At 41.0% G+C, this 23,831-nt stretch overlaps 1 protein-coding gene across 1 annotated transcript; it reads left to right on the plus strand.

Annotated features, from left to right (window-relative positions):
- Positions 1-2,442: 2,442 nt before the first annotated feature.
- On the plus strand, positions 2,443-17,436 carry LOC141221650 (protein spinster homolog 1-like). The gene is made up of 15 exons (XM_073666545.1): positions 2,443-2,650; positions 2,823-2,888; positions 3,139-3,275; positions 3,624-3,775; positions 4,476-4,545; positions 5,161-5,300; positions 5,393-5,545; positions 5,719-5,908; positions 6,117-6,182; positions 6,860-6,958; positions 8,235-8,406; positions 10,804-10,820; positions 15,162-15,245; positions 15,314-15,510; positions 17,148-17,436. Exons 1-15 carry the CDS (start codon positions 2,443-2,445, stop codon positions 17,434-17,436), a joined length of 2,040 nt encoding a protein of 679 aa, XP_073522646.1.
- The last annotated feature ends 6,395 nt before the right edge of the window (positions 17,437-23,831 follow it).

Genomic DNA, 23,831 nt, shown 5'->3' on the forward strand with positions numbered 1-23,831 from the left:
TTTTTATATTTTATATATATTTTTTTAAATTTTTGTTGATATTTATTTTTATTTTTTTACTCCCCCTGGTAGACTTGAACCTATGATTGTTTGATTGTTTATACTATATACAGCAATAGCACAGTATTGTGGTATATATTGAAATTTATGTTCTTATTGTGCTGTAGTACCACAATTCTCAGCATGCACTTCTAGAAAAGTATAGGACTACAGGTGTCAGCATGCCCTGTCATCAGAGTCCTTATCATTCTGTAGTACTACAACACCCAGTATATACATCTGGAAAAGTATAGAACTAGCAAGATCCATCCTCAAGTCTTTCATTGTGCTTTGGTCTATAATGAAATTGATGTTCCTCTTGATGGATGGATGGATGGATGGATTCAGTAGTACTACAAAACTCAGCATGTCCATCCATCCATCCAGAGGGACATGAATTTCAATATAGACCACAGCACAATGAAAAACGTGAGGGTGGAGCATGCTAGTTCTATACTTTTCCAGACGTACATACTGGGTGTTGTAGTACTACAGAATCCATGGATGGACGGATGATTAGATAGATCGATGACATCACAATGGCTTAGAACCCCCAGTGACCGGCTGATGATGTCACAATCGGCCCCTGTGTATAACTATGGGCGCCGGCCGGATCCCAGCCACTCACTATTGTGTGTTGTACTCACGATTTCTGTGTTGCAAAATTTGCTATAGAAAGTGATATTTATTTGTTATTATCAGCGCCCTCCGGTGGAAAGAGAGAAAGGTAAGTCTGAACTTCATCTAATGAGTAATGGGAGTCTTTCCCAGGGGGAGACAACCTGTAGATGATTATAGGGGGACATATATAGATTTCCCTATAGAATTATCCCCAATAACAGTATAGACACGTTTTTTGTAAATTGTCATTAACCCTTTCAAAGCACGGCCAATATTTCCTCCACTTTTTTATTTTTCTGATCACATAGTCAGGTGAAAGCTTGTTTTTTTTTTTGTGAGACGAGTTGTTGCTTAGAAGAACAGCATTCATTTTACCTTATATTATACTGAAAAATGGGGAAAAAAATAATAACTATGGTGAAATGGTGAAAAAAAAACAGAAAAACAAAACTGTTTTTTGTGCTTTTTACCACGTTCATTTTGTGGTACGATTGATCTGGAAAGATGATTCAGGGTTCATATTGTTTTATTATTATTATTATTATTGTTATTACTTACCGTAAGTGGTTACAACAATAGTTTTAGAATTTAAAAAAAAAATTGATTTGTTTCACCATTTTATGGCAAGTTGATGTTTTTATTGACACCATTTTGGGGAACATACACAGTTTGGGTGACTTTTTATTGCATTTTTCGGGGAAGGTGCCGTAATAAAAAAAAAAACAAGGGAAAAAAAGGCCATTCTGGCGTTTTGATTGTTTCTCTTACTTTTATGGATATATTGATGCCAGAGACTGTATTTTGCAGATTAGAAGATGCACCCCAAATTTTGGGGAGGAAAATGGGAAAAAAATGAAATTAATAAAATAGTGCGTCTTATAATCCCCTTTTACGATAGCTTACCCGGGGGTGGTCGAGGGGGCTGCGGTGAAGCGGGATCCCAGGAGGCAGGGTCGCTGCTGCAGAAAGCTTTCAACGGTGGCAGGAGTGGGGCGATGCTGCAGGGCCCGGGCTGGAAGGTGGGGATGCTCAGCACAGTGCGAGACTGCTCCGGGCCACGGGCTTTCAGAAAATATCAAACAAGTCCCCACACTGCCCATCGTTTGCATCGTTTTCACTGCAGTGGACTTTGGGAAAATGGCGCATGTTTAGATTGAGATCTCCGCTCCCAAGATCGAGATCTCGGGAGCCGAGATCTACACATGCTCCGCTGGAGGCGTCCATTTTCCCGAAGTCCACCGCAGTGAAAACGATGGGCAGTGCGGGGGCTCCACTGACATTTTCTGGAAGCCTGGTGCCCGAAGCAGCCTCGCATCGCTGACCACCCCCACCTCCCAGTCTGGGGCCCACAGCATCGCCCCACCACCTTCAACTTCCTGCAGCAGTGACCCTGACTCCTGGGACCCTGCTCCACCGCAGATACCCCCCCAGCCCGGTAAGCTACAATTGGATTATAAATCGCACCCCCATTTTCCCCCCAAATTTGGGAGAACAAAAAGTGAGTCTTATAATCTGAAAAATACATATATATATATATATATATATGCTTGTTTTTTTTCTCTTTATTTTTGAAATCTTTATATTTTATTATTTTTTTTATATTAAAGAAAAACTTTTTTTGCTGAATTTGACCTCATTTTTAGTCCCTCTAGGGGACTTAAACTTATTGTTGTTCGATTGCTTATTACACTATATACTGCACTACCACGGAATTGACTGAGACTAATGCAATATTTTTACCGTCTTGTGTTTTTCTCCAGTGTTTGCAGGGCTCTGTTGAACATGGCATCTCTCTTCAATTCCACCCCAAAAATGCCACTTCTATTAGAAGATGTGGAAAAAGGAAAAGACCAGCAAGATGAGGATGAAAACTGCGAAGAACAGGACCTGCACGCCCGGACTGGAGTCTCCATAGTCCGCTCTTTCATTATTGTAGGCGTTCTAACCTTCATCAATCTGGTCACCTTCATAGCTGCCTTCACTTTCGTAGGTAAGTAGGCGTAAACCGGCTTATGTCGGGGGCAAGGTGTATAAGGCCCAAAACTGCAAAAAAAGAAGAAAATCTTCATGGCCAACGAGAAGGCTCGTTAGCTGCTGTGATGTCTATTCCTGCACTTCTCTAATTACAATAATCATTCGTGTTCTTCTTTTTGTTCTGGCAGGAGCGATTTCTTACCTACAAAGCGCATTTAAAATGGACGACAGCAAATCCGGCCTTATAAGCTTAGGTAAACTTTTAACATAAAATCCTATTCTATAGGTCACTTGTGAGGACGGCTGGAATCTCGTGACATCATAAGGTTCCAATTTTGTAACGTTCACATGATGGCCGCCTTTATAGTTACCAAAAATGCAAACAGTGATGAGGACGGGAGAAGTGTTTTCAGTGCAACAGTTTAAATAATCCTCAAATATAAATAAATATATGTTAAAGAAATCATTTCTATTAACTGTGACCTCTTGTTTTTCCCCTTCTAGTATTCACGATCAGCAGTGTCCTGTTTGGTCAAATCTATGGATACCTGGGTGACCGCTGGAACAGAAAATACATCATGTGTGCAGGGATGTCCTTCTGGTCGGCCATCATTCTCTGCAAGTCCTACGTTCCCAATGAGGTAACTGATCTAATTGGTAGAAGCATAAAGACTTAAGGCTCATGCAGACGTCTGTGGATCTCGGTGCCATCATGGACAATAATGCACGGACTGGCCGCGGTTCTTCCGACCCGAGCATCGCTATCACGCTGTCAGAGATCGGACCGGGATCCACCGACGTCTGCATGAGCCCTAAAGCCTCTCACTTGTTTGTATGTAGATCAGTATTTTGCATTAGTATTTGCAAGACAAAAGTGAGAGCGGGTCCAAAATTAGGAAAAGTTTATAATTTTTCCATTACCGTATTTCTTTAGGTGTCTTAGAAAACTTTCATAAATGGTCACTGAATATTTTTTTGTGTTTTCACAGTATTTTACAGTTTTTCTCCTAATTAATGGACTGTCTGGAGCTGCAGAGGCAAGTTTTAAAATAACTGCCCCCTCCATCATTGCCGACGTCTTCGTGGGAGATCGGCGCAGCCGCGCGCTTAACTTGTATTACTTAGCAGCACCCTTTGGCTGGTGAGTGTACATCTATTTATTGTTTTAAGGAGGGAATCATAGCCAAACTGTCTAAGAGTAAGTCCGACAAGGCGGATTTGCTGTGGACTTTTTTCGGTACGGATTTTGCTCTACAGATGCATGTACAATACATATGGATGGCGTTTCAAAAACCCCTCCGCAAGTAATGATCATGGTGTCGCAACACGTAGGGGGAGGATCAGCAGTGAACCAGCAAACATTTCTGGAATTGCTGCAGATTTCTAGGAAATTGATTCAAGACTCTAAATGGAAATATTTTTTCAGCAATGTCAAGACTTTCCCTAACAGAAAACTGCACTGATTGCTATGGGCAAAAAAGTTTTCTGCTAGACAGTTTGACTTTTAGCACTTATGACAAGAGCTCCTCAAAGAATGTGAAGACTCAGAATGATCTTACACTTTTTATTGTTTTTTTATAAATCATTTAAATGGACATAGGAAATGTTGTAATATATCTTATCAGGAAATATACTTATTTCCCTTCATTAATTCACTGATAAAAATCCATCTTCAGTGACAAGACAGATTGTAGCTTTATGCGGCATGGGGTAACAGTTGCTGCTCATAGAAGTCTATGGAGGGGGTGGAGTAGGAAGGAGGAGCCGGAAAAAGGCACTCAAAAATGTATATGTTTATATGTGTGCAGAAATTATGACAACTTTGTTTTTGTTTTTTACAGTGGCCTTGGTTACATCATTGGGTCTAAAGTGACAAGTGCATTTGGTGGCGCCTGGCAATGGGCCTTCCGGGTAAGTAATAGGTCTGAGGGATCTTGTGGACAAACTGTGAATCTTAATTATAATTCCTGAATCGTATTAAAGGGAATCTGGCAGTATGTTTTTCCATTTGATCTGAGAGCAGGGGCCCTGTAGGGGCAGAGCACCTGATTCCAGCGATGTGTCACTTACTGCTCCTTGTAGATGCTTTAAAAAAAAAATCACTGTTTTATTAGCAGGAGATTATGACGAGGGGACTAGTTGTCTCGTGCCATGTAGTCCTCCTGTTCTGTGTAACCCCGACCCCACCACTGATTGGTGGCTTTCTGCCTATGTACAGTGTGCACAGAAAAATCTACCAATCAGTGGTGTAGGCAGGGTATACAGAGCTCAGCATTCAGAGTACTGCTAGATCTGCAGCGAGAAAACTGGGATTTTATCAATACTTCACCAAGCACACCAGCAAGTGACACATCGCTGGAATCGGGGTCTCTGTCCCTGCATTATGCTGCTCTCAGATGCGCAGCAAACACCTCGTCGCAGATCCCCTTTAATGGAACCAGTTCCACAACAGTCTGTGCTCATGTCCTTTTTGTGATGAAACCTCTGTATATGTGATATGTGATGTCTCCTTCTTCATCTACACAGATCATCTCTGCTCTGGGCCTGGTAGGAGTCCTGCTCATGGCTGCATTTGTAAAAGAACCGTCCAGAGGAGCTGCAGAGGAAAAGAACAAACCACTGAGCTTCAAAGGATGGCTTATGGATGCCAACCAACTGCGTAAAAAGTAGGTGTCTTCTGTGCATTGATTTATGTCACTGATCTCCCCCGTGACTTCTGCGTCATTTACAAGTTTTTTACCCTTTTCTCTCTCTGCAGCCGAAGTCTTCTGTTTTCTACTCTTGGGACTATTATGGTAAAATTTGTGGCAGCTGCATTCGGCTTCTGGGCTGTTACTTTCCTGAAGCGTGCCCGGGCTCTCATGCTACAGAAGGCGCCATATCAGACTCAACTATCCAACTATGATGACAGGTACAAGTTTAGCAAACTTTAATTTGACATTCACTGGTGGGAATTTAATTCCCCCTATGACCGTTTTCTCTCTAAAAAAATATATTTATATTTCAAATTATTATTATATCAAATTATTTATATTTCATTTCTTCAAGCTACTTTACTAATCTCTTTACCGCTTTTCTTTGCAGTCTGATTTTCGGAGGACTTACGGTCATCTCTGGCATCCTTGGAGTTGGAACAGGGGCGGAGATAGCCAAGAGATGCAGGAAGTACAACCCTCGTGCTGACCCTATAGTTTGTGCGGTTGGATTGCTGGGCTCCGCCATTTTCCTGCTGTTGGCTATTATTCTTGCAGACATCAGCCTTGTGGCCACTTATGTAAGTACCTGGAGTACAGATTGCTTTCATCCCCTTACTGGGTCTCGGCTATAGGACCGAGCAGTAGAAATCATAGACTATGGCGGGGGCTGTCTATGAATGTACGGAGACTGGGGTGGATGAATGGATTATAAAGACAAAACCTATGGGGGATAGGAAAGCGTGCAAGACACAAATGTTTATATGTATTGTTCTTTACTCTCTGCAGGTGTTTATATTCATCGGGACCATATTTCTGAGCCTGAACTTTTCAGTTTCAACTGATATCCGCCTGGTGAGTGGAGAAAAGCGCTAAACTTATCATAGCTATAATTATATGTATGTAGTCAGTCTCTATGTTCTGTTTTTACCCATCAAATGCCCCATAATCCTGGCTGTGCCCAAGCGTCTGTTGGGTAATTCCCAACTAAAAATAAACCTGGCGCAAGATGATTAAAAACTTCTTTAGTAAAATCTCAGTCCACAACATGTCTGGGCTTCTTATCTATCCTGGCTGATTGTGCATTTAAAGGGGTTGTCCACTACTTTCACATTGATGCCCTACCCGTAGGATATGGCATCAATGTAGGATGGCCGGGGTCCCGCACGCGGCACCCCCGGCGATCAGCAGTTATTGGTATCTGCAGCGGCTGCCACCGGCCGGAGGGGCTTACCTGCGGTGTTTGGCCGTCAAGTTATAGTGGTCACCGCGGTGTACTGCACATCCACCTCCTATTCAATTGACTTGAATAGGTAAGGACTTCCGGCTGGTGGCAGCCGCCGCCGGCACCGATAACTGCTGATCGGAAGGGATGCCGCATGCGGGACCCCGGCCGATCATACATTGATGCCCTATCCATAGTGGACAACTTCTTTAACTTAGGCTTCAAGTATGTTCACTTTGTCCATGTTCTCTTGTCTCGTTGGGTTCAGTGACTCCTTCTGCTCATTCAGAATATTCTCTTGTTTCAGTATGTGGTTTCTCCCACAAGGCGATCAACAGCACAGGCGTTATCGATGGCGGGGTCCCACCTGCTGGGGGAAGCTGGAAGCTCCTATTTCATCGGGCTAGTAAGTAGCTGTTACATATTCTCACATCACTTTAGGGCTACATTCACACATCTGTTTCCATTTGTACATTGTCGCAAAACAGACCATTTTTCTCTTGTGTCATCTGTTTTTTTAAAAAGTGAAGGTGGTAGACTGTCCAAACTTTATTTATCCATTGACTCTTAATAATGGATCAATGAAAAATGGATGAAACACAGATGGAAAACTGAAGTACAAAGTATATCATCCTTTCTCCATCCATTTTTAACAGATTCCTATAGACTAGAAATAGTAACCCCAGTTTTAATTTTTATTTCATAAATCAATAGTACAGTACACATGAAAATAAGAAACGTTGGAATATATCTTTTCAGAGAAATCTGCTTCTTTCTCCTCTCGAACTGATCGTTTATTCTCAAAGTTCTCACTGTATTCAGTGAAGCATTACTGGGATAGGAGATGACAGTTGGTGCTTATAACATTCTATGGAGAGGAAAGAGGGAGGAGCTAGAGGCAGGCTCCCCCCATGTACATAGAATCTGATCAACAGCAATTGTCATCTCCTATCTCAGTAATGTAAAAATCTGTCTTCACTGATTACAGATTTTATCTGTGAATTAAGAATGTTATAAATTAATGGAGGAAAAATAAGCAGATTTATCTGATAAGATCTACCACAAAGTTGCTTATTTTCACGTGTACTGTATTGATTTTATAACGACAGTTACTCTTTACTGGCCAAGTCTGATCCGCAGAACGGATGAGAATAGGACATGCTCTGTCACAGTGGAGTTTTTAAAACTCGCTGTAGCCTATTCATAACATACTTAAAAGGGTTCACCGGGACTATTTGATTTTTTTTACTATGGGCTAACAGGCAAGTCGTTGCTAAATACCTGCCTGTAGTGCCCGGGACCGATCTCTGCCAACACCCGCGATTCAGTGGCCTCCCCTGATATCACGTTGACAGAGCAGCATCTTCTCTTCCGCTCTGTTGACGGGGTGGCAGAACTCCAAAGACAAGATGTCCTGGAGTTACGTCACAGATTATCTGCTGAAGAAGGATGTCACAAGTGTCCTGTTCCCAGACAATGTGTAGTACTGGAGCTGCGGATACTGGAAGCATTGCTGTTCATAGTTTGGAGGAGCCGCTATCTGCAGTGAGGCACCTTCTCTTTCTATGATCACCAGATTTCATTGGTATCCATTGACTGCTGTCAGCATAAACGTGTCCAGTCAATTATGTTTTTTTACTTTCATTAACCATACATAATTATTTATCTCGTCTCATCTTCAGATATCCGACCGCATCAAAAGTTACAATCCAGACTCGGCTCTTTCGAACTTCCGCAGTCTGCAGTACGCCCTCATGGTTTGCCCCTTTGTGCTGGTTTTCGGAGGAGGATTCTTTTTCGCATGCGCCCTCTTTGTTGAAAATGATCGTAAGAAGGCAGAGACAGAGTCTGAAGGTACGTGCAGAAATAAGTTAATTATCCGATCATATCTCTTACAGAATTGGATTAGCATTAGCTCCATAATTAGTAAATGTAATACCCAGCATCTGTATAATACATCCATCCCCATAACAAAGCTCCATAACATAACATTAACAAAGCTGCATAACATAACATTAACAAAGCTGCAATTAACTTATTATTATGGCATAAATAGTTTTATCCTAAGGCTATGTGCCCACGATGCAGAAATGCTCAGGATTTTTCCTGAGCGTTTCTGCATCTCCCCTGGCAGAAAAAACGCATGCGGATTGTACATGCGGATTGTACATGCGGATTGTACATGCGTTTTTCTGCCAGGGACATGCGGATGTGAAGCGTTCTTCACATGCATTTCCGCATGCGGGTTGATAAGCGCTTTCCAAGCGATTTTAGCATCACTTGGAAAGTGCTTGACAACTTGGTCACACTATATAAATCCATGCAAACGGCATGGATTTATATAGTGTGACCCCAAAGAATGGTTAAAAATAAAAAAATAAATATATACTTACCTTCCGATGGCCCCGGCAGTCTTGCTTCACTCCGTCCTGGCTGCCGGCAGATCGCGGTACACTGAAGGACCTGCCAACGTCAGCATCGCGTGACCCGTCACATGGCTATGACGTCAGCGCAGGTCCTTCAGTCCACCGCGATCTGCCGGCATGGGAGGACGAGCGCACCGCGGCCCGCCGGAAGGTAAGTATAACATATATTTTTTATTTTATTCTTTTTTTTACAGGTACTATGGCACCTGGGTGTGGATGTCTCCTCTCCTCCACACCCGGGTACCATCCCCACAATGGAACGCATACATCTACATATACAGTGATGCGGAGTCCATGCGGTCTAATGCAAGTCAATGGCGGAGAAAACTCAGCGCTTCCGCAAAATAATTGGTAGTGCTGCTTTTTTTACGCAATGATAATCCGCAGCGGAAATTTCTGCAGCATGTGCACAGCACATATGGATTATCATTGGGGAACATGGCAGACCTTCTACCATGCGTTTTTTAAGCGTTTCTGCAGCGTTTTTGCCGCTGCGGAAACGCTTAAAAAACGCATCGTGGGCACACAGCCTAAGTGTGACCCTACCCTACTGATATGGGGCTGATTATATGACATAAATTGTATTTGAAAAAATCTGCTATGTCTTTTTGGTGGAATCTACTTTTAAGAGAACCTGTCACTCGCCATAAATATACATTTATTTTAACCCGGTATAAATGCTGCTATTCTCCTGAATACGGCATTGTTTGTCTCTTGTTCTCAAATCTCCTTGTTCCTGATAGGTCTCCCTGCTCCCTTTACATTTATCCACTATTTTAGCCAACTGGCCGTTGTCATCAAGATGTTTCTCAAAAAGAGAAGTTTTTGAGGGTCACGCCCACTTGGCAAAAATAAATACAAATACTAGATTTACATAAAGGGAAAAGGGGGCAATTTCTCAGGAAATTAGAATCTTGAGGAACAAAGGATGAACAATGCCAGATTCAGGAGAACAACAGGATTTACAACGGGTAAAAAATGGTAAATGTCGGATCATCTCGTTCAATTGTTTTTACTTAACATTTACAAAAAAAATAACATTAAGAAGGAATATAAATTGGGGAGGGGAAAAAGGAGTAATGGGGTAACAATGGGAAGTTACAGGAGAGAAAGTAAAGGCAAGGCTAGTCATTATTATTAGTAATAAACAACTATTATAACTTTGACCATAATATGTGTAAACAATTAGTTTGGTATATATCCGGTATTGTTTGTTTATACAACTATTTTAGTTTTTAAGTTTTGGGTTTAGCCTGAGTAAAAAAAAACTCTTCCACTATGGCATTCATCTAACTAAATATCAGCTACAACATTTTTTCACTAATCGCAAAGTTGAACTTTAATATTGTGCGTTGATGCCTTTCCATTACTTCTAATATTGATGGAGGAATTATTTGCTTCCATTTTGTTGCGATTAAATGTTTAATCACCAAAAAGATATGACAAGAGATATGTTGAAATTTGGGTGGGATTTCTTCTAGACCTTGTGATAATAATATTAATTGTGGTGTAAGTGGAATATTGGGTTTAGAAATTCATAGGAGTAAGTTCAAAGTTTCTTTCCATAATTCCTTTATGGACAACTCCAAAATATGTGTAAAATGTCTCCCGGTTTAGCACAACCTCTCCAGCATAGAGGAGGTTGGGAAGGAAATGCTCTGCGGGGTCTCATTGGAGTAAAGGAGCACCGCAGCATAATGTTATAGTGCGTCTCTTGGAAACACGTAGTGGCACAATATGTCAGGTTTAATGCTTTACTGTACATGTAGATAATCCTTCTGTATCATTTTATATCAAATAATTTAATTTTATTTCATCTTTATAGACTTTGTCCTGAAGGAGGTAATATCTACAGCTCCATAAATTAGAACTTTTTAAAGCTGGACCTGAGGAAAAATGAAAGGTAAGATAAGATGGGAATAGTCAACTTTAACTTTTTTAATTTTTGGTAATGAGAATATATAATTTGAGAATATAATTTGAGTGGGTTTTCAGATCCTATTATTTCAGAGTTAGAATTTTTAGTTTCTTTCCAGGCCAGGTATCTCTTCTTAGAACTATTCAATCCTTTTACAAGAGGAGATAAAATATTAAGTACCAATTTTATTTTTTTAAGGGGATGAGTGATAATACCAGATGGGAAATATATTAGTTATACAACCATATAAATCATCGTATAAAACTGTACACTTGTTAAACTACGTTTTGCTTCTTTTGTTGGAGACAGTGGCTCCAGCTTTGCGGCACGAATCATCACGTTGTACATTCAATGTCCGTTCCGGCTATGACAACTTGCTGGAGGTCCTAGATTCATTGGGGATCTGCAGGGGTTTGTCTGACATCTTTAAGTTCCTGGATGTCTTTTAATGTTTTAGAAATACTTGATCTTTTACTAAAGCTAAAATAGTGGGGAGAAGATCCTTTACAGTAAAAATAGTTCTATTTAGATCTAGCTTTATTAACGCTACATAATCAATAATTTATTTTTTAATTTAAATTTATAGATTTAAAAAATTGCACTCATGTACTTCTTAGATATCCATGAAATGCTTAGTGCCGGCCAATATGAAACATTCTGGGTTTAGGAGTCCAGTGGGTGGTCTCAGATCTCACATAGTGATTGTCAGCCCCCTCTATATGAATGGGGGGTACAGTCCTAAACTAAGAATAAGCCAATATCACTTATCTTAAATCTTTTCTCACAAGGCTAGAAATCAGTAACCAGGAGTACATTGCCTGCCGCTTATATATGATATCCAGTTGTTTCATCTTCAGTCATATTTATTATTTCTACAGATCACTATTCCGGAGAGAGGCCTGATTGTGATCCGTCAATGAACAAAGAATCCAGCCGGATGTGACGACTCTTCCACAAGGCGAAAACAAGTCAGAAAAAAGAGACAGATTCCGGGCTCGGTCTCTGTTCTCGCATACGACATTTACTGGACTTTCCGCAGTCAGATGAACTCACGGAATAAAGTGAGGTTCCTGCTGCATCAAGAGGCAGATTCCGGGCTCGGTCTCTGTTCTCACTTCTGGATACGACATTTACTGGACTTTCCGCAGTCAGATGAACTCACGGAATAAAGTGAGCTTCCTGCTGCATAAGGAGACAGATTCCGGGCTCGGTCTCTGTTCTCGTCCTATCATGATTAGTGCCACATTGAAGACTATTGGGCAACACGGTGGCTCAGTGGTTAGCACTGTTGCTTTGCAGCGTTCGGGTCCAAACCCAACCAAAGAGAACAACTGCATGGAGTTTGTATGCTCTCCCCGTGTTCGCGTGGGTTTCCTCCGGGTTCTCCGGTTTCCTCCCACACTCCAAAGACATACTGATAGGAAATTGATAAATAAATAATTAAATATTATTTCAACTATTATTGAAAATTCTTATATTTGACTCCTTGAATGAAGCTAATAGTCAGTGTATGATAACATATCTGAGCCACTGTATGGGTCTTCACAGTGCTTAATAGAGGCAACTGGGGGTCAACCCAACAAATCATAGGAGCCTCAGGTCTGGTCAATGATTCCTCCCCAGGTCCACACATTGCATTCCATGTCCTGAGCTCACGTATGTGATCAGTCCTCCATTATGGTAAATGGAAAATATAGAAACAACCAATCAAAAGTCTAACACCTTACTGCCCTATGACATACTATTACATCATGGGCACATGGGATTAAACATGAACTGTGCTATTTTCATGGTAGTCGTGCTGTGCAGGCTTAGCAGCTGAGCCCGCACTTCAAGGAGAGTTGGCTGCAACTGCCGACTTTGGTGTTAGCACCTATCCCGACAGTTTAACCCTTTAGATGATGCGGTCAATAGCGACCACCGCATCAATATGGTGGACAGAAGGAAGGGGCCCCCTCTGTACCTTCATTATTACCCCCATGTTACAATCACGGTGTATCGATGGTTATCATGGCAAGCTGAGACCTAACAACAGCCTCTGGGTCTATCAGCAATGGAAGCTTGTTGAAAAAAAGAAGGATCGCTTCACTGTACCAAACTTTTAGGGTGCTCTGAAGAAATAGGTAGTATAGATATCAAAAAAGAACTTCGGCACTCCAATATGGATTCAAAAAATTGGTTTTTATTAGCAGAATTCCCCTTAAATGAAAAGCAGGCCAACGTTTCGACCTAACATGGTCTTTCTCAGGGCCTATGCTAAACATCAAAAGAATATATCCCATCAACATTTGTATATAAACAGAAAATAAGGAAAAACAAAATATACACATACATCTACTTATAAATGATGTGGAATAACCCACAAAAGATTGTGAAATAAATTTGTAAGGTACAGTAGAATATGCAAATAGCGTGCGTTTTTTTAAAAAAATGTTTATATATGTATATAAATTCAAGAATAATGATATAGTAGGAGACCTCATGCTGCCACAAGAATATAAAGTATATATTTATATATATATATATATATACAGTACAGACCAAAAGTTTGGACACACCTTCTCATTTAAAGATTGTTCTGTATTTTCATGACTATGAAAATTGTACATTCACACTGAAGGCATCAAAACTATGAATTAACACATGTGGAATTATATACTTAACAAAAAAGTATGAAACAACTGAAAATATGTCTTATATTCTAGGTTCTTCAAAGTAGCCACCTTTTGCTTTGATGACTGCTTTGCACACTCTTGGCATTCTATTGATGAGCTTCAAGAGGTAGTCACCGGAAATGGTTTTCACTTCACAGGTGTGCCCTGTCAGGTTTAATAAGTGGGATTTCTTGCCTTATAAATGGGGTTGGGACCATCAGTTGTGTTGTGCAGAAGTCAGGTGGATACACAGCTCATAGTCCTACTGAATAGTCCTAAATAATCAGTAACATGAAATATATTCAATTATTATAAAATGACAAACAATCTAGTCACCCATACTGAAAGCCCAGTGAATGACCCACAACTTAAAACTTTAATCAGTAGCATAGAATTATCCGCGAAACCCTGGTTTATTATCCTATCCAATAGACACTGGACAGAGTGAGTTTTATGTAATATAGGTAGAGGGATTTTTGGGGGGGGATATAGGAATTTTTTATTCATATTGTGCTTCATACTCCCTATTAAGTCCTTTCGGAGTGAGGATCTGTAGCGTATGTATCCAGTATAGCTCACGTTTTTTGAGGTTTTGAATCCGGTTGCCCCCCCCCCGTCTATTTGGCGGAATGTGATCAATTACTTGATACCTTAGTTGTGAAATGTTGTGGGACATAGCTAGAAAATGTGCTGGTATAGGTAACATCATGCGTCCACAACGAATTGTTGATTTGTGTTGTGAAATGCGGTCTCGGATATGTTGGGTGGTCTCACCAACATACGCGAGACCGCATGGACACTTAATTAGATACACCACATACGTGGAATCACAAGAGAAATATTCTTTAATAGAATAACGTTTGCCAGAATGAGGATGTGTAAAAGTGTCATCCTTAGTAATATTTGAACACTGTAAACATCCTAGACACGGGAAAGTTCCCCTCCGGGGGGTGGCCAAGGTGCGTTGGATTGGTCCCTTATTTGTGGATCCCATGTCAGCTCTAACCAAATGGTCGCGAATGTTTCGGGATCTTTTATGACATAGTAGGGGGACATCAGTAAATTCCTCTATATCCGGATAAGATTGCTCTAACAGGGACCAATATTTTTTAATGCACTTGAATATCTGTCCCCCAAAGGGGTGATAGGTGTTCACGAAAGTCAGTTGTGAGTTATTATTCCGTCGTGAAGTAGGTTGGGTGACCTGGTTCAAGATATGTGATGGGTAAAGACCATGTTAGGTGGAAACGGACTGCTTTTCATTTATGGGGAATTCTGCTAATAAAAACCATTTTTTTGCATCCATATTGGAGTGCCGAAGTTCTTTTTTGATATCTATACTACCTATTTCTTCAGAGCACCCTAAAAGTTTGATACAGTGAAGCGATCCTTCTTTTTTTCAATTGACTGTTTCTTGGGATTACGCTCCTGTGGCTTCAATGTCGTTCACAACCTTTGCCTTTAATCAGGAAGAAGCAAGTGGAATACTTGCACATGTCACAACTCCCGTTACATTTCTCCACACCCCCACTGAGGAAGTACGCATAAGGGACCTAAAGAAGGAACAAAGGAGGTATACCGCTTTGGATCTACACTGCGTTACTCTCGCAGAATATCACAAAACACAACGAATTCCACGAGGATGAAGAGTCAACCTACGTCCTACTCTATTTATTGATAACTCTGATTATTGCAGTAAGTTCGAGGGGATCCTCAACAAATGCTCAATGGACATTATTGTGTTGACAATTGATTTTCTCCAGAAGGAAATAACCAATCTACATACTAGGATTGCCTCTACTGAGCAACAATTGAGTAATACGATTTCATCTGAAGAATTTACAACACTGAAAAACAAAGTGGACAAAACCATTTCTGATTCTGAATATCGCAACGAACTCCAGATCCAGAAAAAATCTAAATTTCTATGTGACGCTGAAAACTACCTCAATAATCAAGTGTATAGATGGCGCTCTTCAGATCAAGGCAGAAGCAGCAGATCATACAGGCGAGGATACAACTCTTCTCCAGGCCGACACTCCTCTACAGACAGCAAACGAGGTACCTATCAACCAAATTATTTTTTGGATCAACGCAGAAACCGTCCACCAAGAATAAGACGAGGCGGGGGAGGCGATCGACAGACAGACAACGCTCGGATGACAACTCGTTCTCGGGTAGGACTAACATCGTGTATAACATCTTCTCACAATCCTTAGCACCGGCCGAATTAGACCTATTGCAAACAGGTCTTTCATTTAGCCCTACACCTGCCTTTGATACATTCCAACTGGAGCAAGAACTACAACGCTTTTATAGAACCTTAAGATTGAAAGTCCATTTTTCCTCTGGTAGGGGGCTTACTACTGATCCTCCAGGTGCCTCTCAGAGCAGCCAGAATGATGGAATGTTCTCTTTACATGGCTTGAAACTGCGTATTCCTAGCCATTTCCAACCGCCTTGTACATATTATCATGTAGAGACATATATTGACTTGGTCCAGAAAGACATTAATGAAGTCCTACAAGCCATAAAGAGAGGCGATCTGCATAACAAAAATAACCTCAACCCTGAGGAAAGTATGGCCCTCTCCTCATTGAAAAAAAGGAAAGAACTTATTGTAAAACCAGCTGATAAGGGGGGAGCAATTGTTATTATGGACCGGTCTTATTATATATCAGAGATATACACTCAATTGAATGATACTGAAACGTATCTACCTATAACACGTAACCCCACCACAGAGGTAGCTAATTTAATTAAAAATTTAGTCTCACATCATTCTCAGAGAGGCACAATCGATTCCAAACTGTCAGAATTTTTGGTCAATCCAAACCCAATAATGCCGGTATTTTATACCTTACCCAAAATACACAAGAATCTATGGGCACCACCCGGGAGACCTATTGTAGCCTCTACAGATTCTATTTTGTCACCCTTGGCTATTACATTAGAAAAAATTTTAACACCCCATATTCAGAAGATTACCTCATACCTTAAGGACACTACCCATTTTTTGACATGCATAAGAGAATTAGGACCAATCCCTACTAACAGCATCCTAACAACAATGGATGTCAACAGTCTCTATACTAGTATCAATCACCAGTAGGGCATTTGTGCCACAATAAAATTTGTAAGAGCCCATACTACATTCTCAGCCGATCAGATTGACTTTTGCAGTGATTTATTAACTTTGATCCTCACCAAAAATTTTTTCATGTTTGAAGATCGTTTTTTCTTTCAAAAGAGGGGTACGGCGATGGGCTCCAATGTGGCACCCCCCTATGCCAATATCTTCATGGGGAATTTTGAGATAGATCATGTATATACTCACCCTCTGTTTGAAAAGCATGTGCTATGCTGGAGACGTTTTATTGACGATATTTTCTTTATTTGGACTGGCACAAGACAAAACTTAAAAACTTTTTTTGATGACCTTAACAGCAAACTTACTAATCTGACATTTACCATACACCAAGACCCACATTCCATACGTTTTTTGGACACACGGATTACACTCGTTGACACAGGATATCTAGTCAGTGACTTATACACAAAACCAACAGATAAAAACAGTCTATTGTTGTATTCCAGTTCTCACCCGGGCCATATTAAAAGGTCATTACCAAAATCACAACATAATAGGGTGGATCGAATAGTGTCTACTGCAGATTCTAAAAAAATTAGACATGAGGAGATGAACGACAAATTTCGACAGAGGGGTTACCCATCACATATCTTGAACCAGGTCACCCAACCTACTTCACGACGGAATAATAACTCACGACTGACTTTCGTGAACACCTATCACCCCTTTGGGGGACAGATATTCAAGTGCATTAAAAATATTGGTCCCTGTTACGGCAATCTTATCCGGATATAGAGAAATTTACCGATGTCCCCCTACTATGTCATAAAAGATCCCGAAACATTCGCGACCATTTGGTTAGAGCCGACGTGGGATCTACAAATAAGGGACCAATCCAACGCACCTTGGCCACCCCCCGGAGGGGAACTTTCCCGTGTCTAGGATGTTTACAGTGTTCAAATATTACTAAGGGTGACACTGGAAGTGCATTGAGATGAAGGGTGCATTGCTGGAAAAGGGAAAAAAAAAAAAACTCTTTAAATATCTTAGTTTGCGAGTGTGAACGAGCTGCGTGAGTCCGGAGCGTAAGTGCGAACGAAAGTAAGTGTGTGACTTGTTTTTCAGTGACTTTGTATTCAGGGAGTTTGGAAGGGAGGACTTTGGACTGAATTGCTGACTGTATTTCATTAATTCTTTACTTTACTTTTTACTTAACATTCTGTATATTGCAATCCCCATTAGGAAATGAGCTCCATTATTGACAATGCTATCCAGTGTACATCTTGCCACATGTATGTATTCCTTGAACAGCAGGTCGAGGTTGCTTACTGCTGCGCGAGATGTGTGCACGTTGTGCGTTTGGAAGCCCAGATACTGGATCTAAATGAGCAGCTGGCAACACTGAGATCCATTGACAACATGGAAAGGAGTCTGCTGCTCACTGAGCAGCAGCTTACTGGGGTAGATGTGGGGGAGGGTGGTAGTCGGGAGCTGCAGGACAGTGAGGTCGCTAGTTGGGTGACAGTTAGAAGGGGTGGTAGAGGGAAGAGTGCCAGGGAGGCTAGTCCTGATCTGGCACACCCCAATAAGTTTGCAAAGTTGGCAGATGAGGGGAGTGATGGTACAGGGGTAGCACTACTGCAGCAAGGCATCTCCGGCTTTCAGGGGACGAGTGTCAGCTCCAGTAAAGAGGGAAATAGGAGAGTAGGGCAGGCTAGGCAGGTGCTGGTAGTGGGGGACTCAATTATTAGAGGAAAAGATAGGGCAATCTGTCACAAAGACAGGGATCGTCGAACAGTGTGCTGCCTACCTGGCGCTCGAGTCCGGCACATCGCTGATCGGGTTGACAGATTACTGGGAGGGGCTGGTGAGGACCCAGCGGTCATGCTGCACATTGGCACAAATGACAAAGTTAGAGGTAGGTGGAAGGTCCTTAAAGATGATTTTAGGGAATTAGGCTGCAAGCTGAAAGCAAGGACCTCCAAGGTGGTATTCTCTGAAATACTACCGGTACCACGTGCCACGCCAGAGAGGCAACGGGAGATTTGGGAGATAAATAAGTGGCTCAAGAACTGGTGTAGGAAAGAGGGATTTGGGTTCCTGGAGAACTGGGCCGACTTCTCAGTTGGCTACAGACTCTACGCTAGGGACCGGCTGCACCTTAATGGGGAGGGTGCAGCTGTGCTGGGGGAGAAAATGGCTAGAAGGTTGGAGGAGTGTTTAAACTAGGGATTGGGGGGGAGGGTATTCATTTTATAGGTGGGGAAGATAGTGCAGATAGTGACCTGGGCACAAATAAAGAAATTGGGGGTGGGGTTAGAACAGTCAATAAAGTAAGATGGAATAGAGGTACAGAGAGATACATAAAATGCATGTACACTAATGCCAGAAGCCTCACCAACAAAATGGAGGAATTAGAATTAATTTTGTTGGAAAATAATTATGACATGGTAGGGATATCTGCGACATGGCTGGACGAGAGCCATGACTGGGCAGTTAATTTACAGGGCTATAGTCTGTTCAGAAATGACCGTACAAACAAGCGAGGGGGGGTGTGTGTTTATATGTAAAATCATCCTTAAAACCTGTCTTGCGGGAGGATATATGTGAATCTAATGAAAATGTAGAGTCCCTGTGGGTGGAGATAAGGGGAGGGGGAAAAAATAATAAATTACTGATAGGGGTTTGTTATAAGTCTCCAAAAATAATGGAAGTAGCGGAGAATATCCTCGTAAAGCAGATAGATGAAGCAGCGACTCAAGGAGAAGTCATTATTATGGGAGACTTCAACTACCCTGAAATACATTGGGGGACAGAAACATGTAGTTCAAGCAAAGGAAATAGGTTTTTGACTACTATGAGAGACAATTACCTTTCACAACTGGTTCAGGACCCAACAAGAAGGGGGGCACTGCTAGACCTAATATTAACCAATAGGCCAGACCGCATATCAAATATATTAGTTGGGGGTCACTTGGGTAATAGTGATCACAAAATAATACGTTTTCATGTAACCTTTAATAAGATGTGTAGTAGCGGGGTTACAAGGACACTAAACTTCAGGAAGGCAAATTTCCAACGGTTAAGAGATCATCTTAGTGCAATAAACTGGGACGATATCCTGAGACATAAAGCTACACAAAGCAAATGGGAGACATTTATTAACATCCTGAATAGGACCTGTGCACAATATATACCCCTTGGGAATAAACATGCTAGAAATAGGAGGAAACCACTATGGCTAAATAGAGCTGTAAGGGGCGCAATAAGTGACAAAAAGAAAGCATTTAGAGAACTAAAGCAAGTAGGTAGTGATGAGGCATTAAATAAATATAGAAAATTAAATAAATTATGTAAAAAACAAATCAAGGCAGCAAAGATTTAGGCAGAGAGAATTATTGCCAGAGAAAGTAAAAATAACCCCAAAATATTCTTTAACTATATAAATAGTAAAAAACTAAAAAATGATAGTGTTGGCCCCCTTAAAAATAGTCTGGGTGAAATGGTGGATGAGGATGAGGAAAAAGCCAATATGCTAAATGATTTTTTTTCAACCGTATTTACACAAGAAAATCGCATGACAGAAAACATGATTAGTGATAACAAAAATTCTCCAGTAAATGTCACTTGCTTAACCCAGCAGGAAGTATGGCGGCATCTAAAAATCACTAAAGTTGACAAATCACCGGGCCCGGATGGGATACACCCGCGAGTACTGCAGGAATTAAGTAACGTCATAGATAGACCATTATTTTTAATCTTTAAAGATTCCATAATAACAGGGTCTGTACCACAGGACTGGCGTATAGCAAATGTGGTGCCAATATTCAAAAAGGGGACAAAAACTGAACTTGGAAATTATAGGCCGGTAAGCTTAACCTCTACTGTGGGTAAAATCCTGGAGGGTTTCCTAAGAGATGCTATAATAGAGTATCTGAAGAAGAATAACCTCATGACCCAATATCAACATGGGTTTACGAGGGACCGTTCCTGTCAAACTAATCTGATCAGTTTTTATGAGGAGGCAAGTTCCGGACTGGACCAAGGAAATGCAGTGGATGTTGTGTATATGGACTTTTCAAAAGCTTTTGATACGGTTCCACACAAAAGGTTGATACACAAAATGAGAACAATGGGGATAGGGGAAAATATATGTATGTGGGTTAAGAATTGGCTCAGTGATAGGAAACAAAGGGTGGCTATTAATGGAAAACACTCAAACCGGGTCTCAGTTAACAGTGGGGTACCACAGGGGTCAGTATTGGGCCCACTTCTTTTTAACATATTTATTAATGACACTAAACTCTGCAGGGTAATCAATACAGAGGAGGACAATTTTATATTACAGGAGGATCTATGTAAACTAGAAGCTTGGGCTGATAAATGGCAAATGAGCTTTAATGGGGATAAATGTAAGGTAATGCACTTGGGCAGAGGAAATAAAATGTATAATTATAAGCTTAATTGTAAAACACATGGCAAAACTGTTACTGAAAAAGACCTGGGTGTATTGGTGGACGACAAGCTCAGTGTAGTGGCCAGTGTCAGGCTGCTTCTGCAAAGGCAAATAAAATAATGGGATGCATTAAAAGAGGCATAGATGCTCATGAGGAGAACATAATTTTACCTCTATACAAGTCATTAGTGCGACCACACTTAGAATACTGTGTACAGTTCTGGTCTCCGGTGTATAAGAAAGACATAGCTGAACTAGAGCGGGGGCAGAGAAGAGCGACCAAGGTTATTAGAGGACTGGGGGTCTGCAATACCAAGACAGGTTATTACACTTGGGGTTATTTACTGTGGAAAAAAGAAGGCTTAGGGGTGATCTTATTACTATGTACAAGTATATGAGGGGACAGTACAAAGAGCTTTCTACTGATCTTTTTACTCTGAGGCCTGAGACGGGGACAAGGGGGCATCTTCTACGTCTAGAGGAAAGAAGGTTTAATCATAATCACAGACGGGGATTCTTTACTGTAAGAGCAGTGAGACTATGGAACTCTCTGCCGCATGATGTTGTAATGAGTGATTCACTGTTAAAATTTAAGAAGGGCATGGATGCCTTTCTTGAAAAGTATAATATTACAGGTTATAAATACTAGATTCCTTGATAGGGCGTTGATCCAGGGAACTAGTCTGATTGTCGTATGGAGTCAGGAAGGATTTTTTTTCCTCAATGTGGAGCTTAGTGTTTACCACATGTTTTTTTTTTGCCTTCCTCTGGATCAACATGTTAGGCTATGGGTTGAACTAGATGGACTTAGTCTTCCTTCAACCTTAAAAACTATGTTACTTTTACACATCCTCATTTTGGCAAACGTTATTCTATTAAAGAATATTTCTCTTGTGATTCCACGTATGTGGTGTATCTAATTAAGTGTCCATGCGGTCTCGCATATGTTGGTGAGACCACCCAACATATCCGAGACCGTATTTCACAACACAAATCGACAATTCGTTGTGGACGCACGATGTTACCTATACCAGCACATTTTCTAGCTATGTCCCACAACATTTCACAACTAAGGTATCAAGTAATTGATCACATTCCGCCAAATAGACAGGGGAGCAACCGGATTCAAAACCTCAAAAAACGTGAGCTATACTGGATACATACGCTACAGATCCTCACTCCGAAAGGACTTAATAGGGAGAATGACGCACAAGATGAATAAAAAATTCCTATATCGCCCCCAAAAATCCCTCTACCTATATGACATAAAACTCACTCTGTCCAGTGTCTATTGGATAGGATAATAAACCAGGGTTTAGCGGATAATTCTATGCTACTGATTAAAGTTTTAAGTTGTGGGTCATTCACTGGGCTTTCAGTATGGATGACTAGATTGTTTGCCATTTTATAATAATTGAATATATTTCATGTTACTGATTATTTTTCTTTGTCTTGTAGGTTGCTAATTAAGGTTCCCAGGGACCTCCGTAACGAATCCCATGCATTTTTTTCTTTGACTCTTCAGGATCCCCCTCCTTATTTTGCAATTTAATATAATATAATCTGTTTTTCAAGTATTCATCTCCTATAGCTCCTCCTAAGGTTGGCTCACCCTGCGTTATTCTGCTCTTGATTGAGTATAACCTCTTTCCACTGATTTACACCTTAAGTAAAGTCTATCCACTTACTTCCAGTGTAGCGTATATACTGCGCATGTCCGGAAGTGACTTGCGTTCCACTGTCTCCCTTTGCGTTCCAGCACGCGCACCGGAAGTCAGTATGGCCATACTGCGCATGACCGGATATACACCGGCGTTCTTTCACCGCTTCCACCAACGCACTAGTCCTATATAATATATATATAGTCCTATATATATAGTCCTTTATATAGTCCTTCCTTCTTTCCACCACACGGCGCTTTTTCGCGGTTCCTAGTCCATGCACTATTCCCTTCACGCCAGGTATGTAATCCTTCAGTGTTCCCTACGCCATTTTTGCTATTTGAACCGTTTGTTCTGTGTCTAATTGTTCCTACTTACCTGTAATAGAGTTTCTTTGCTGCTACTCCTCTTGTAACTAACTCTATGATGGACCATGACACCATATGGGATCAGTGACTCCATGAGCTTACATTGATATTCCCATTAGAAGCCTTATGATGAATATATTGCATGTTACCTACACTCTTTAATATAAATTGTACCCTTTTTCCTCATTGTAAATCATCTGACAACGTTTGTCCTTCAAGCATATATGTGAATATACAGTACAGACCAAAAGTTTGGACACACCTTCTCATTTAAAGATTTTTCTGTATTTTCATGACTTTGAAAATTGTACATTCACACTGAAGGCATCAAAACTATGAATTAACACATGTGGAATTATATACTTAACAAAAAAGTGTAAAACAACTGAAAATATGTCTTATATTCTTGGTTCTTCAAAGTAGCCACCTTTTGCTTTGATGACTGCTTTGCACACTCTTGGCATTCTCTTGATGAGCTTCAAGAGGTAGTCACCGGAAATGGTCTTCCAACAATCTTGAAGGAGTTCCCAGAGATGCTTAGCACTTGTTGGCCCTTTTGCCTTCAATCTGCGGTCCAGCTCACCCCAAACCATCTCGATTGGGTTCAGGTCTTGTTACTGTGGAGGCCAGGTCATCTGGCGTAGCACCCCATCTCTCTCCTTATTGGTCAAAAAGCCCTCACAAAGCCTGGAGGTGTGTTTGGGG

The sequence above is a fragment of the Phyllobates terribilis genome, unplaced genomic scaffold, assembly GCF_046119375.1.
Source record: "Phyllobates terribilis strain yellow unplaced genomic scaffold, ASM4611937v1 Scaffold_326__1_contigs__length_2130411, whole genome shotgun sequence".
NCBI lineage: Eukaryota > Metazoa > Chordata > Amphibia > Anura > Dendrobatidae > Phyllobates > Phyllobates terribilis.